Genomic DNA, 16,110 nt, shown 5'->3' on the forward strand with positions numbered 1-16,110 from the left:
TTACCTATTTTTTATCATGATTATGTATTGTTATAATTTACTAATTATTTACAATAATTAGAAAAGTTGACTGAACAAAGTTTTTTGTATCTTAGATTCGGTATTTACGATTTTTATGTTACATGAAAGTATTGCTAGAAGTGTCCACCACCACCGGCTATGCAAAGATTCGCACGTTGTTTCGTTTCAGATTTCTGAGCACTAGCACATTTGACTTCACAAGTTTGAAAGCAGAGACAATTTTGACGCGCAATTCTTCGACACTCGTAATCTCCTCCTTGTAAACTAAACGTTTCACATCATCCCATAAGTAGTAGTCACGCACTTGCTGTCTATAATGGGAAGGAGCACTACTTGATGGCAATGCAGGTTCTGGTGAACCTAGTAGCAATTCTTTTTCACTATCTCTTGTTTACATAAAAAAACCACGCGGCATTTCGCGATAGACTACAATTGCGGTGGGCTATCCCACTTATCCAGTCCCCAGTCCGTGAGCTAGTGCACTGATGAGGCGCGGGCGCTTAATGCGTTTGAGAAAGAGATGACAACACAATCACCATACAAATTTCGGGGAGCTGTATCTCGGAAACTATTCAATATAGGCAGATCATGTTCAAACTAATACTGTAAAGAGCGACAGGAACTAATTGACTGTCAAAATTATTTTCAAGATGATCGCCGGATGAACAAAGGTGTTATGATCTGGTTGAAATTTAATACCCTTGCATATTTGGGAGCCCGTGATACAAATTTGTATAAAATTTTTGCTTTCTCCATTTTCCAATATGGCCGCCATACATTTTCTACCGTACTACATCTTTGCTCTCTTAGAACGAATCGAGGTGGATCAAATAATTGTACAAGGATTGTGTTCGATTAAGAATAATGAGTACTAGAAAAATCCGAAGCCTTCAAGAAGAGGTCTGCATCAGGTAGGACACCAGCTTTTCGGCTAAATCGTTTGAGATGGATGTATGGTTTTATTGACTGACTGACTGCTTGGCGACAGAAATAGGTAAGCTGAGGTACTACCCTGGATGAACTCTTTCACAAGGAGCTCTACTGCTGCTAAATTTTAATTTGCTGACTGACCTTGAAAAACACGTGACAAAGGGGCACGTGATTTTTCAAGTAAGTTGCGCTCTAAGTAGTCGGTAGCTATGTTCGGACATTGTCGTAGGACACTGCTGCTTGGCATCTCCGGCACTAGCCCAGAGAGCTAGTAGAGGACGAGCTAGACATCTTCCGTTCCGTCCGACCGCGTAGGAATTTGGGAACTGGAGACACGCCGTTCATTCGCGTGAGCGTGCCTTACAGCTCCGCCACTAATGAGGAGATTTGGTAGTCGACTAAGAGTCGGCGGCTCAGCGGTAGCAACCGTTAGTAGTGCAGAGCGCGACGGGAAGTGAGCATGCCTGTAGCTCCGGTACCTATTTGGAAAATAGGGAGGGTGCGGTACGCGGTACCCGGGGCTACTCTTACAGAGAACCGGATGAAGTCCGTGCAAACGTGCTGATCCGGGGTTAGGACCTGACTTGGATGATCCCTGTGCGGGTTCGCTCGAACAGGTCATAGTGCCCTTCCCGCATAAACAAGAGTTTGATAGGGAGGGGCACCATAAACAAAACTTATGTAGAACGATATGGGACTGACCTTGAAGAAGTGTTCGCTCGCACAGGTCATAGTGCCCTTCGCGCATAACAAGAGTTTGATAGGGAGGGGCACTATAAACAAAACTTATGTAGAAAACTATGGAAATAGCTTATGTAGAGAAATAGAAAAATAAATAACAATAGGACCGACCTCGAAAAAGTATATGTTTATTTAATACTTGGCTTTTTGTTAAAGTGATTAGATAACGGAATAGCACATTTATCTCCAACAGCACGTATCAAATGTACCACAGGATTTTCGGTCGCACATTGATGGAACTGATGGAATAAAAGACAAATATATTGCTTCGAAATATTATATTGTTTCAATATGAAATTCTGGGATTCAATGGTAACATGGTTTATTACAGTTTCGGCCATTTTACGTATCTTCTGACGGGTACTGTAATCCGCCCTATCTTTAAAGCTTATTAAAGTGAACCGATAACGAAATTTACTAATAACGATAAGAAACTATTAATTATATATAATTATTAAAGTAAACATGGATTGCTATTTTATTCAAAATAATGTCTTCCAGATTTAGTGGATAAATTCATAATTATCTTTACTACGTCACTATTTTACAGGTGCCATTCCGCAACATTAGGCATGAGAGTTAATATGAAACTTAATTTGTTATAGGCTGCTCGCTACGTAAAGTGTTGAGCGCAGAATGCATTTTGTTTAGTACGCAATGAAATTTGAGTTTAGCTATATTGTGATTGTAACGAAAGTTAGTTCTGTTTTTTGGTATTTACTTTATAAAACCAGGATTTAAGTTATTTAAAATGACTTACCCGTGAAAGGATATGCCTCCTTTTGTACTATTGACACTCGCAATGGTGTTTATGCAGTTAGAAATACACAACACGGCCATTTACTTTCAATGCACTACTGTAGTAATAATCTACGCGTAGTGAGGGAGCTTTAGGTGAATATTTTGAATTTATTAAGATTGTGCCAGGCGTGCCGTGCGAATTAGTTGAATCAACAGTTCATTGTGCGATTTTGCTTTGACTACTAACAAAAAGTATGTGATAAGACACTGAGTAATAATATTTCAATACTCAAGATTAGACAATTATAATCTGTACGGGTTGTAATCAGCTCCGCAAATTGACACTCATGAATATAAACGATAGAAGGTGGAGTGAGTATGTATATAAAAAGTTCCACAGATTATAAAAGTTAAGTGCATCGTTTAGAAGTTAAAATCAGTTAAATATAGTAAAGTTACGATAGTCATATTGTTACTAGTGTAGGTACTAGGTCGAAATTATTAATAACACTGTGTGATGCGCAATCAGTACTCGTAAAACAGATACCTGTAATAGATTACTATTTATTTTATTTATTTATTCTATACCTATAGTACATATTTAGGTAGTATTTATTATATTATAATATCTTATGTTCCTGTCACGTCTAATTTTTGAGGTACCGGCCTATATCATTTTGAACAATCTTGATTTTACGCGTAATTAGTAACAGGTAACGTAATTGACAAAATCTATTAATTTGTATGATTTTTTTTTTATTACAATTGACCAACTTCTGCTGTCCCAATTTTTTCCTTCCCATACAATGAAGTCATCCTTATAAGAAACTGAGTCCATTAGCATTAAAAAAATTAGTCAATTTTATTTATTTTGTATGAAAAATACTTTATGAAATTTCAGTTGTCCCGATTTTGGTCGTCTCATACAATGCAATTATCCCTTCATGAAACTGAGTCGTTCAGCGCTAAAAAAAATTTTGATTTTTATGAATAACTCACGCTTGACCAAAAAATTGACTATGCAAAATTTTTTTTAAGTGTTCTAAGTGTTTTATCTTTGTATTAATAAGTATAACAGAATAATTTCACAAAAAAAAAATCAATTCAATAAAAAAAATATAAGCCAAAATTGTTTTCAGAAAAAAAACTTAATGGTTACTAATACAGTTTCCTTGTAACTTTTATGACTTCGGTGCTTACTTTTTAGTTACTTTACTAATAGCCGTACCTAAAAAAATACTTGTTGCATAAAAAATATATACGTATTCTTATTAGACGAGAAGTATAAAAGGATACAAATTTGTTTTCACCTCACTAGCTCGGAAAGGCTTTCATTCTCATTAGAAATCTGCGCGCAAAAACGTTTTTTGCACGCTAGCGTGGAAAAGGTTTTTGAGATTCGAACTTGACGATGGACTGTGGTGCACCTAACTTTTTCTTTCGATGAAAAAAGGTTTAAAGACACGTTCAATTACACGATTTGTCGTACATTACTTATTTATGTAATATAAATCCGTTGGTATGCTATATAAGTAAGATTTGTAAGCCTTAACTAAACTTTGTATGCGTTAACAATAATAAGAATTATTGTTGATATTAAATTGACAATGATAACTAGTTATGTTTATTAAATTATTTTAATTCGTCGAAGAACTAAAATAATTTCAATAATCACACAAAATATAAGTACAGGCAATAATAAAAATTCACGAGGTGCAAATTCAGAACGCATTCGGAGGTAAACTTTTTCTTTTGATTAAAAACAAAGAAGTTTTCAACTGTTTTTCGTTCGTCTACCATTTTCCTCGTCAGGTGAAAACTTGTGTGTTTCGCTCGGCAGCAAAGTTGTTTTGCGTCTCGTGCCTTGAAACCCTCGTTACGCTCAGCAATCTATTTTTAAACCACTCGCTTCGCTCATGGTTAAATCTTAGCTTCTTTCGTTTGCTCAGGTTTCAATACAAACACTCGCGTCAAACAACAGTTGTTGCAGCCTTGCATAACAAATAACTATTTTATTTGTAACGCAGTTTTTTATTTGTAATGTTCAATTTATGGTGTCACGATTGTGCCTTTCAAAATCCAGCAATAGTTGCCAAAAGTCGTCGTTCCAGGGATCAAAGAAACCAAATCAATGTGCAAATAAACAACTGTCATTTTGTCGCACCTACCACGCCACTCACTACAGGCATGCTGCATCGTCAGTTATGTCAGTAACGTCAGTCTACTGTGAACTTCATCTGCCTGCCCTTTCGTCGCTGCCCCCGCTCCGAAGCAGCTGACGTGACGCCATGACTGCCGCCCTTACCATCAATTCTCGCAGCGGCATAACGTGTGTGCAAACACAAAAGTTTGCACGAAAATACACAAAATTCATAGATTTCTCACAGTTGGCGCTAAGGCAAAATAAGTTTGTTAAAATCAAAAACAAAATCTCCAACAAGCACATAGATAAATTCGTAAGATTTGCTGACTTGTTCCGTAGCTCAGTTGGGAGAGCAATGGTCCCAGTATGGCGAGGTCGCTGGTTCGTGTGTATTGTATAAAAGTATCATGATATTCAACAAAATAAATATCCAAAATACACAAGTTTTACGTACTCTCGCAATGACGACGCCCTACACAAATTAATTACGTCGTAACGTTTTATTTATCGTTGGACGACGGTTACATCTAGCCTATTCCCATATCACGACTATCTGTATTGACTGTGTCGTGGACGTTTATTTTATCGTTGAACGACTGTCGTGTCTAGCTGTTCTCACTAGATCGTGACGACAATTTATCGGTTCACGGTAGCCGCCTTGTCGTTCGCACGACAGAATCGTTTGAAGTTGCGATTATCTGTCGTCACATTTTTATCGTGACGTTTTATTTATCGTCTGAAGACTGCCGTTCTAGCTCTTCCGATTGTCACGACAATCTGTCGTCGTAACGTTAAAAAAGTCGTGAACGGCAGTTAATAGTGTTATTCCATGTGTGAACTATTTAATTTAATAATAATAATAATAACGCACACACTCAACATAGCCCCGCACTAGGGAAACCCTGTGTCGCGGGTGCCATGGACACACACATAGACAACCACAAATTACACCCAAACTCACGAGAGAAATAAATGTAGGCCATACAAATATTTCTCCCGACCCGGGAATCGAACCTGGGACCTCCGCGTGGCAGTCCGGCATGGTAACCGTTTGGCCACAGAGGCAGTTAAATATATATAATACAAGTCTTGACACTTTAAACTGCACTACTCAATAATATATTTGTTATTAAATGGTTGTCAATGAGAAATGTGAGTGATAATGAAGCTTAAAATTTGTTAAGTAAAGATTTACATCGTTCTAAGGGTCGTATTCCATAACTCTACTCAATGCTCAAGTCAGGACTTGAGCAGACTTGGCTATGGTTTCAAGCACTGGAAATACGATCCTAATGGCAAGGGCTTGAGTATGATTTTCAGTGCTCACTGCAATACTCAAGTCCTGACTTAAGTATTGAGTAGAGTTGTAGAATACGACCCTAAGTGCGCCATACTTGTAAAAACCGGTAATTATAATACCAGCAGCAATACCGATATCCGGAACCTAAATTGTTCATCTAATTATTTCGTTCAGTGTTTACGCATTGACATTCTATGGGTGCGGTTCGTAAGATATAACATTAAATGACATATTTTTGGCCGATATCGCTCAACGGGTATAATTAATTTATGGTATACAGACATTTGACATAATTATTGCATGATATAAAGGTCATTGAATATAATGCACGATTGATATAATAACTTTCAATCACAAAAAAGATGGCATAATGTACATTTTATACAAACATTTCAGAATATTATAACATTCACTGAGTACAATAATGTATTATAAATATAATCTCAGTGTTTTTTAGATGCAATGACGAAGGCAGCGAGGAGCATTAGGCTCGAAAACACATGAAAATAATCGTATAGAACTGATATTTCCCGTAGGTTAGGTTAGAACTGCAACCATAATGGTACGCGAGCGGAGCGAGCGAACTAAGGGTCGTATTCTAGAACTCTACTCAATGGTCAAGTCAGGATTCGAGTATGGTTTAAAGCACTCGAAATCATACTCAAGTCCCTGCCATTAGGGTCGTATTTCCAGTGCTTGTGTTTCCAGTGCAATCCTGACTTGAGCATTGAGTAGAGTTCTAGAATACGACTCTGAGAGTGCGCGGCAGCGGCCGACGAAGTGCCAATACAAAATTTCGATGCAACACTCAATTATTCACTTTTAACTACTACTTATTGTATTAGTTTATGTCAACATAAACTCGTGAAAAACATACCCACCCACATGCAATAATAAATAAAGATTCGTCATGTTTTTCTTACAGGTATATTTGCTAATTTATTCACTTAGGCGCTTCAACATTGTGTAAAACAATATAATGTGTTATATTATTTAATACATTATACTCGTAATACTTATAAAATTAGTTCATAATCTTTCCTTATCATTGTATCTAATGTTTGCTATACTATATAGAAGGTTTATTATACACTTTGAAATTATGCCTATTATTGTTTACCTCTTATTGATCATATTCAATGAGTGATCCTTTTCCATTTATCCTTTTTCAATTATATCCTTATAAATTATATCAAATGTTGTTATACCAGTATATCTTTTATTACACACCCACATTCTACTTATTTCGATTTATCGAATGTTTTTTTGAAAACAAGCCAGTATCACAATGCTGTAACCGTGCCAACTAATCAAATTAAAGTTTACGTTTAGTTTATGACGTTTTACCAGATTAAAGTGTTTATTTTCTCAATGAGACTTATATTCACCTTCCTTAAAACTCAAATGGCTTTGTAATAGTATATTTTGCCTATAAGTTAATAATTTGTTCTAAACTAGTGAAGCGCGATTGCTAATGATTCCGATATTCGCCTCGTTAGTAATTAGTAGTAATCCTGTCATTCGACTCATAATTTAGTAATTCACTAATTTTCGTATTCGAATGATCCGAATGATCATCATTGCTAACCCATAGATATAGATATAGCATAGATTCCATACAGAATATCTGCCTAGCCCTCTCTGACATGCGGTAAATACCGTAAATGCGACGCGGACAGGGGTATTTTGATATGGACATGGTGAATGGTTCCGACATAATAGTCATTCGACTCGAGTCGAATGATTGTGCTTGGATTCGACTCAGGCGAGGGATTTGCCCAATCGAATGATTAGTATTAGTCGCATTCAAAGCAGCGCATCGCTATTCTAAACTACATACAAGGCGAGTTCAAATTGTACTATTAATGACCTGTCCTGCAGATGTCCCGTGCAAATGTTATGGTATGGCTAACAATCAGCATGTAAAATGTGTTTATACCTAGTCTTGCAATGCACATGTTTTCAACTACTAAAAGGTGTGTTATCTGATAGCTTTCAATATGTAGGTACTCGTAATAAAATACGACATATTGGTAATGGTGTTCCAATAGTTTTATTTATATATAATCGTAGTTATCCAGTTGTGAAGTTTAAGAACTATTACAAAATATTTTGACGGCCTAAATAGTCTAACGATTAACACTATTGTGACTATTGTTGACTTGTATCTCAGAGTGACGGGCGCAGAGGCAGTGTAGTGGGATTTGACATGAGAATAGTTATTTTGTTAAATGAGAACTTGTCTGAATAATTTTCCTAAAAAAAGTGAGATTTAAATAAATCCTTTTTTTATGATACCGAGTAACTGCTGCCTGACTGGTGTTAAGCGACACGCCAGTCCATAGTAGTTGCAGTGCCACTCACAGCTTTAAATAGCCAAAATATGAGAGATACTGCCACTGCGTGTGTCACCCTGAGACATAGGTTGACAAGTCCCATGTACCTGTAATTTCACCAGCACCCCTACCCTTAATACCGGAACGCAGTAATATTAACATTACTGCTTGGTAGCAGAAATAGGTAGTGTGGCAGTACTTCTCTGGACAAATTCTCCCACAAGGGGCTTTACTGCTACTAAAAATTTCCCTGATTTCCTTATCTCATTAATAGAAATTGTAAAATAAATACGTCAGTAGGGAATACAATCCGGATAATCCGTAATTAAAAATCCAGTTTTTGTGGGTTTTTCACTAGATGTTGAAATACGGATTTTAAAATCGAATACGGTTTTTTTTTCCATTTTTTTGACGCTTCCGCAACAATGTTTTGGAATTTTGAGCAACAGAATCCTCAGCAGGTTAAATGATAAAATAATTATAAGATCTTTTTTATTTAAGAGAAAGAACAACAGGTTATTCCTAAACACTTACGTTTGTTTTATTTACATTTTTATTGACAGTTACGAAGTGGTATCTTTTTTAAACTTTTTTGTTCTTGTATTTTCTCTATGTTAAAGAGTTTTGAAAACAGATTTTGCCCAAGATCGAGAACAATGGGAAAAGAGAGGGAGGCCTTTGCCCAGCACTGGGATAGAACGAGTTTATAAAAAAAAAATTGAAGTGGACTGATTTCAATTACCTATCCAAAAGATTTATATCCAAAAGGATTACACACACATACACAGACACATACACGACAATTTATATTAATAATTTAGTTATTTATTTATCTATAAAATGAATTCTGTTTTTATAGTACCAGTTTAAAGTTATTTTTCTACCCAATGTTTTAATTGCAATAATAATATCACATATTTTGAATAGGTACGTATTGAGTTTCTGTAATTGGTTTTTGTACTGCCTATAACACATTTGTAAGATAAGTGTGAAAATGCTATAGAAACTTTGTTGTTAAAATAAAATAAAATTTATATTTTTCTATAGCATATATATATAATCACCGCTACGCTCATAACGGAAAATGTCAGCCACTTTTCATCTGATGATCGCAGGTAGGTACTTCTATCAAACAATTTTAATAACTAAATACTTTTTATTTTTTATCATTTCAAGTGACGAGATGAACAAATCATGCGCCTGGTGTTAAAGGTTTGAAGGCCACTGCGCCCGTCACCCTGAGGCACCTTTACCCTTTCAAACCGGAACGCTGTAATGTTCACATTCCTGCTTGGCGGCAAAAAGGAGGTATGGTGGAAATACTTGCTTCGACGAACTTTTTCACAAGAAGCTCTACCACTACTAAATATTTTAAATTAACGAAAAAGTCATGTCGTCGCGTTGCACTTCCTCTACCCTCCTATTGCAACCATTCAGTTTCCTTTAAGAAGATTCACTTTAAAAAAATAAAATGTATTATATACATATATATATATATTTCTTGTAAGCCTTGTTATTAAACAACCAATAATATATTCAGTTTTATATTAGTCAATCTTAGATATCTTCTGGCACTGTGGCCCCTCCATCGCTCTCATTGTAATCAATGTTTATATATCGAAAACGTTAAAAAAACAATTGAATGTTTAAATGTCGGATGCACATACATTACGTATGCCGCAACAAAAAAACTTCGTAACTCCTGAAAAAGGCGTACCTACTCAGTACCTATCCGCAATAAAATCTTTGGCTTATTTATAAGGTTCTAACGAACAGCTGGCCTCTTAGTACGTATGAAAGGTAACTAGAATAATTTGTCTAGCCCGTGACCAGCTTATGTTACTTAGCTGATCCACTGCATGACACAAGACAAGACATTGCTAACCTGTTTCATGGTTACGAGAACAGAAAGACAATACGCGTTCCCTGTTAGGTAAAACAATCCGAGTCTGTTTCTTGTTCGTCTCTTAACTTCAACATTTAATAATGACAGCCATTTGTTGCGGAATTCGTGAGTATTTGTGAGTGGTTCTGGCCCAAAAAAGCAACTTAAAGCCGAACAAGCAAATAATAGTCTGTATCTACGCTTAAGTGTAGTGGCAGCCTAATGGAAAAGCGATTGTTTCTCAATTGAGAAGTCGACAGTTCAAAACTATGTGGCGGTATGTACCTAAGACTTTAATTTGTAAGGAACTAAATATTCACAAATGTGCGTATATATTTATGAATATTTATATATAATATTTAGCAGCAATATCTCTCGCTACCGGCGAAGGAAAACGTCATGATGAGACCTGTGTATCGAGGAATTTCACAACCCAAACAACAAAATGTTTCCCACGAGCCCTCATTTGGCAGCGGAGCGAACTATCGCCTAATCCTTTCCTTAGGCTCCAGACCGGCAGGGGGGGCGTATAATGATCTATGCTTAATTAATTGGACTTATTATTATTTAATGCCTCCTCAGCTTATTCGAGCAATCATAGGCAGGAACTTTTTCAATATTTTTTAATACGTGAACATTTTTGGAACTCGCTACGATTACCACTACCAAACTGCCTTTACTTTGTCGAGGTATTGTTAGCAATCGCAACAATTTTCCAGCATTGCTTCGCTCGCTTATCATAACACGACGCTGCGCATGACGTATTCGTGGCATAGGCGAAGACCATTACAGTTTCAATGTAACTTCATAACATTTCATATTTTTGATCGATGCGTATTCTGTAACGGACCAAATTCTTTACTATGTACCTACTCTAAATAGTAAAAACTCATTGCAATATTATTGATAAACTTCAGGTCAGAGAAATTGGGATAAATAATCAGGTAAAGTTAAGGATATAGGTATTATACGGAATTCGGATCCGTATCCATTGTCCGATCGAATTCTAGACACGCCCATGCTTATGAAATAATTGGTGAGGCGTAGGAAACTATTTGTTTTAAAAGCGTTTCACAATAGTTTAAAAACTAAATAACTCAAGTGAAGAAAATAAGTCTCCCTTAATAATTTCCACTTTCTGTCCTGGCCCACCTGCATCGAACGGCTGCTCATGACCTCCAAGAGATTGTCAATGCACTGACAAGTAAGATAAAAATGAAAATATTTCGATATGACGTTGCTTACTAAAATATTAATCACATAGACATTATACGACTGCAGAAAATTAAACAAAGAACAGCTTATTTTAAAAAAGAGCAGCAATATTGATGTTTCTAGGTCTGCTTAGACTTTAGGGTTTCGATGCTCGGTGAGTGAGAGACGAAATAACAAAAAAAAACATATATTTATACTAAATAAGACAGATACTTTTTGTTTAGTGTCATATTTCACCATCTAATGAAATATATAGTATAATATAATATCTAGTGAAATAATTACATAAATTTTGAAGTTTTACAGGGTTGCTTTAGGGAAAAGCCTGCCACTATAAAAATTGTATCCATTGACTCTCACCCTTAAGTTACGTATTGACTTTGAAGGTTGACGTATAATGAACAACCTAGACGTGCATAAGTAACAATTACTTCAGATTTATATAACTACCTATCGTTTTATACCTTCCCGAATTAGAGAACCTACAAAATAACAAAAGTAGAAGCCAATTTCAAATAATATGGCGAAGCCAATCAGAACTTTGAACTGCGTGGTATAAATGGTGTGACCATGGCAAAAGACTTCATTTCTTCACTCGCTTATGGCGAGCACACTTTCAGCGGCAGTTGTAAATTGTTTTTAACATCCGAACAGTAGTGCAGTGAACATTCGTGTGATAGGTAGTCATTAACCATACAACCATGAAGATTTTAATGCGTGCTGACACCCACTATAGTATTGGTCGGGTCGTTGAATATGAAGAACCGAAATTTACTTTATCACAGGTGCGCGTGGTTAAAATTAATTCATAGATATTGTCCTCAGTAGAAAATCGAAACACATTTTCTATTATGAACTCGTAAAGGATATCAAACAAATTTTGTGAAACATTTTTAGATGTTATGTGGGCTTAATGCGTATGTGGACTTAATTGATTTTTAACTATAACAGGGAAGTAGTATGTTTTGAAAATACTTGTTATTTTTTGCTGTTTAGTGAAAGTTAAGAATAGTTGTTATTACGTCATTATTGCCTGCATCATTTATAAAGTATATTGGAAAACAAAAAAGCATCTACTGTGAATTGAGATTATTTCTAAAAATTCACTTTCAGCACTGAAATCGTGCTAATATTAACTGTAACATGTTTTTGTTCTGTTCACGCATTTTTTTGAATTAGCACGGTGTATTACGTTATCATTTTATGAAAATAAGAAGTCAAACCGCAGCTACATAAATACGTAGCAATTCTGATTTGAAACGCTTTTCTCTTTCATCAATAATATCGAGGACAGATTAAAAAATTTGTATGAAATCAGTTATGTAAAATCTTTTGAATATTATTTACATAGCAAACAATCTTGTTACAAAAACGTGCAATGTGTAATTGACAGTCTAAAGTGGCACAATCAGTGTTGATGATTGTTTAAATTAAACGTTCATACGCGTCGCGCGCGCACACCTCCAAGCCCAATCAAAAGTAAACGTCACTATTTAAAAGTACTAAAATGTGCTATGCCTAACAAAACTGTTAGTAAGAAAAATATTAACCGTAAGATATTATTTATCTTATACAACTTTTAGGTCCTCGCTGCGATAGCAGTTTCAATGGGCTCTATGATCGTCGGCTACTCCTCCGCTTACACTTCACCCGCTTTAGCGTCTATGGAATTGAACACAACGATAACAGTGACTAAGGAAGAGGTAATTAATTAGAGTTTTTATTTTAATCATTGTATTGTATTTGCATCCATTTTGGAGTACAATTAAGAATTTTTGCATTGTATTGTAATGAAACAAAAATTGTTTATAGATTTTTGACGCATACAGTTACAAAGAATGTTTCTATTTTGTGTTTTTTTTTTTTAATTAACAGGCGAGTTGGGTCGGCGGTTTGATGCCCCTCGCTGCTCTTGGCGGCGGAATCATCGGAGGACCTCTTGTCGATTATATCGGACGAAGAAAAACTATACTATTCACCGCAGTGCCGTTCTTTGTTGGCTGGATACTTATCGCTGTAGCTTCAGCGGTACATCTCATTTTGTTAGGAAGGGCAATATGTGGATTATGCGTCGGCGTTGGCTCGTTAGCATTTCCTGTGTACCTAGGCGAATCTATCCAACCAGAGGTCCGTGGAGTTTTAGGGCTATTTCCAACTGCGCTTGGAAATATAGGAATTTTAATTTGCTACGTCGCTGGTAAATACTTAGACTGGTCTCAATTAGCTTATATGGGGGCTGCGTTGTCCGTTCCTTTCTTTTTGTTAATGCTTGCCATCCCAGAAACACCGCAATGGTATCTGTCGCGATCGCGTTCAGAAGAAGCTCGGGAATCATTACAATGGCTTCGAGGTAAGAATTCTAAGATTGACAATGAAATTCGTGATATGGCGATGTGCGATGCACAAAATCAAAGTGATGATTCTAGTTTAAAAGAATTGTTTAGTAAAAAATACATGAAGTCGATCTTAATTTCCTTGGGTTTAATGCTGTTTCAGCAACTATCTGGTATAAATGCTATAATTTTTTATACTGTCGATATATTTAAAATGTCTGGTAGTGCAGTCGATGAAAATCTATCAACAATCATAGTTGGAGTTGTCAACTTCATGGCGACATTCGTGGCAACCCTGGTAATAGATTTTGCTGGGAGAAAAATTTTACTGTACATTTCTGCCATAGTGATGACTATTACGCTAGTAGCAATGGGAACATTCTTTTTCGTGCGGGAAAATCTTCATATTGACGTTTCGCATCTAGGTTGGTTACCTTTAACGTGTTTAATGGTTTATTTGCTGGGATTTTCACTAGGTTACGGACCTATTCCATGGCTAATGATGGGTGAAATTTTGCCAGCAAAGATAAGAGGTCCAGGTGCATCAATATGTACAGCATTTAATTGGACGTGTACATTTATTGTCACAAAAAGTTTTCAAAATATCGTCGATGGTATAGGCCCCGCGGGAACTTTCTGGCTTTTTGGTTGCATCTGCTTTATTGGTATATTTTTTGTCATAGTGTGTGTTCCAGAAACACGAGGAAAGAGTTTAGAGCAGATTGAAAATAAGTTAACTGGGCGACGAATGGCTAGAACAAGACGAATGAGTTCCATCGCTAATATTAAACCACTACCGTTTGGTTGTTAATTAGCTCACATTTATTGTTTGTGCGTAGTAGGAGAATAATCTCTTTATGGTTACTTACAAGTGTGTAGATGTAGGTGCTGTACATAATTAGTCATTTAGCATAACAAGTTTGCAATTTGATAAAAATACATTAACAATTTTTTTTACTCGATTATGAGTAATTGATATTACACGATTGTATTGCAATGTAATTCTCATCTTTACGAGTATGTTCATTTAGTGAAGATATTTTGAATAATTTCCATTTGAATACAAGTAATTGGTATAGTATTATATTGGTGTATTATTTTATAAAGTAACTAGTAATAATATTCTCATCTTTATTTAAATCTTTTAATAATAAGTAATTTTCATTATAGAATTTACCTTTTAATTAAGTAACATTAAATAATTTAAATTGAACAACATGTAATTGTTATTATAATTGGTCAATTATTTTGTGAACATAGTATGTAGTGTATTTTTTATTTTGGCATTTGGGAAAACATCGTTCAGACGTTCGATGCGGTACCACAGTGGGCCCAAATTTATAATTCTTGGACATACGATTCATTTGTGGAGTATCGAGCTAATTTTTTTTATGTGATAGGTAATAACATTTCTATCAACTTTTATTCTTGTATAATTTCTTGTAAAGTTGATAGCTTCGGAAGAAAAAAAAATTTTTTTTTGTATGGAGAAATATACATTTTATTTTTTATCTCAAAATATACGAAAATGTAACGTGCGTTTGTTACTCACAGTATAGTTGCAATCATTTTATATGTAGAAAAAAATAATCCGTCTGCGTGTACTTGCGGCTTTGTAAGTAAAGGTGCGGCAAAATTGCTAACTCTTTTTTGTACTTTTTTAACAAAATACATGAGCTTCGACTAAAGAAAAATTCATTTTAGTGTAATTTACAGAGTGTTATAACAATAACATGAAAGTTAAGTAGAAACTAGTATATTGTGTTAAAAAATAAATAACAAATCTCAAATTTTGACACATTTTTACTCGTAAAGCCGCAAGTACCTGCAGATGGATAATTTTTTTCTTGATAGAGAATGATTGGACCTATATATAAATAAAACCACACACATTACATTTTCCTACATTTCAAGATAAAAAATAAAATGTTTATTTCTCTTAACAAAAAAACTGAACATTTTTTTTTCTCTGAAACTATCAGCTTTTCAAGAAATTACACAAGAATAAAAGTTATCAGGAATGTTATTATTTATCATATGAAAAAAATCAGCTCTGTATTCCTAAAATTGTTCCCACGATTAAATAATAATTGATAATTCTTGGACATAAGTTTAGCTTGTGAAGTACCGAGCAAATTTTTTTTAAGTGACAGATAATAACATTTCTAACAACTTTACACATCACATTTTCCTACATTAAGAGATAAAAAATAAAATGTATATTTCTCCATACAAAAAAATAATAATTTTTTTCTCCGAAACTATCAACTATTCAAGAAATTATACAAGAATAAAAGTTGTAAGGAATGTTCTATCATATTAAAAAGTCGCTACTGTTCGGGCGTCGGCGTAGACGCTCGGGTGTCGAAGCTGCCGATTATCCGTCGTCGCTTGCGTATGGATGCGATCGGAAATTCTCAGAAAGCAGATTCGTTGCAACGTGTGGCGAGCCGCGTCGTACGAGC

The 16,110-nt window shown here is 35.3% G+C and overlaps 2 protein-coding genes across 3 annotated transcripts in view; one reads left to right on the top strand and one right to left on the bottom strand.

Annotated features, from left to right (window-relative positions):
• Positions 1 to 16,110, bottom strand: part of LOC113230461 (RING-box protein 2) — a 53,846-nt gene that overhangs the window by 35,890 nt on the left and 1,846 nt on the right. The gene's annotated exons all lie outside the window — the stretch shown is intronic.
• LOC113230460 (facilitated trehalose transporter Tret1) lies at positions 11,946 to 14,772 on the top strand. Its single transcript, XM_026464401.1, has 3 exons — positions 11,946 to 12,097; positions 12,896 to 13,015; positions 13,188 to 14,772. Exons 1-3 carry the CDS (start codon positions 12,014 to 12,016, stop codon positions 14,454 to 14,456), a joined length of 1,473 nt encoding a protein of 490 aa, XP_026320186.1. The 5' UTR covers positions 11,946 to 12,013; the 3' UTR covers positions 14,457 to 14,772.

Source organism: Hyposmocoma kahamanoa, unplaced genomic scaffold (assembly GCF_003589595.1).
Source record: "Hyposmocoma kahamanoa isolate Upper Pololo Valley unplaced genomic scaffold, ASM358959v1 63, whole genome shotgun sequence".
NCBI lineage: Eukaryota > Metazoa > Arthropoda > Insecta > Lepidoptera > Cosmopterigidae > Hyposmocoma > Hyposmocoma kahamanoa.

Excerpts from the sequence above, each read along its gene's own strand:
- LOC113230460 (XM_026464401.1), top strand. The coding sequence starts at position 12,014 with ATGAAGATTTTAATGCGTGCTGACACCCACTATAGTATTGGTCGGGTC. Across the intron at positions 12,098-12,895 it reads CGAAATTTACTTTATCACAG|GTCCTCGCTGCGATAGCAGT; the intron begins GTGCGCGTGGTT and ends TACAACTTTTAG. Across the intron at positions 13,016-13,187 it reads TAACAGTGACTAAGGAAGAG|GCGAGTTGGGTCGGCGGTTT; the intron begins GTAATTAATTAG and ends TTTAATTAACAG.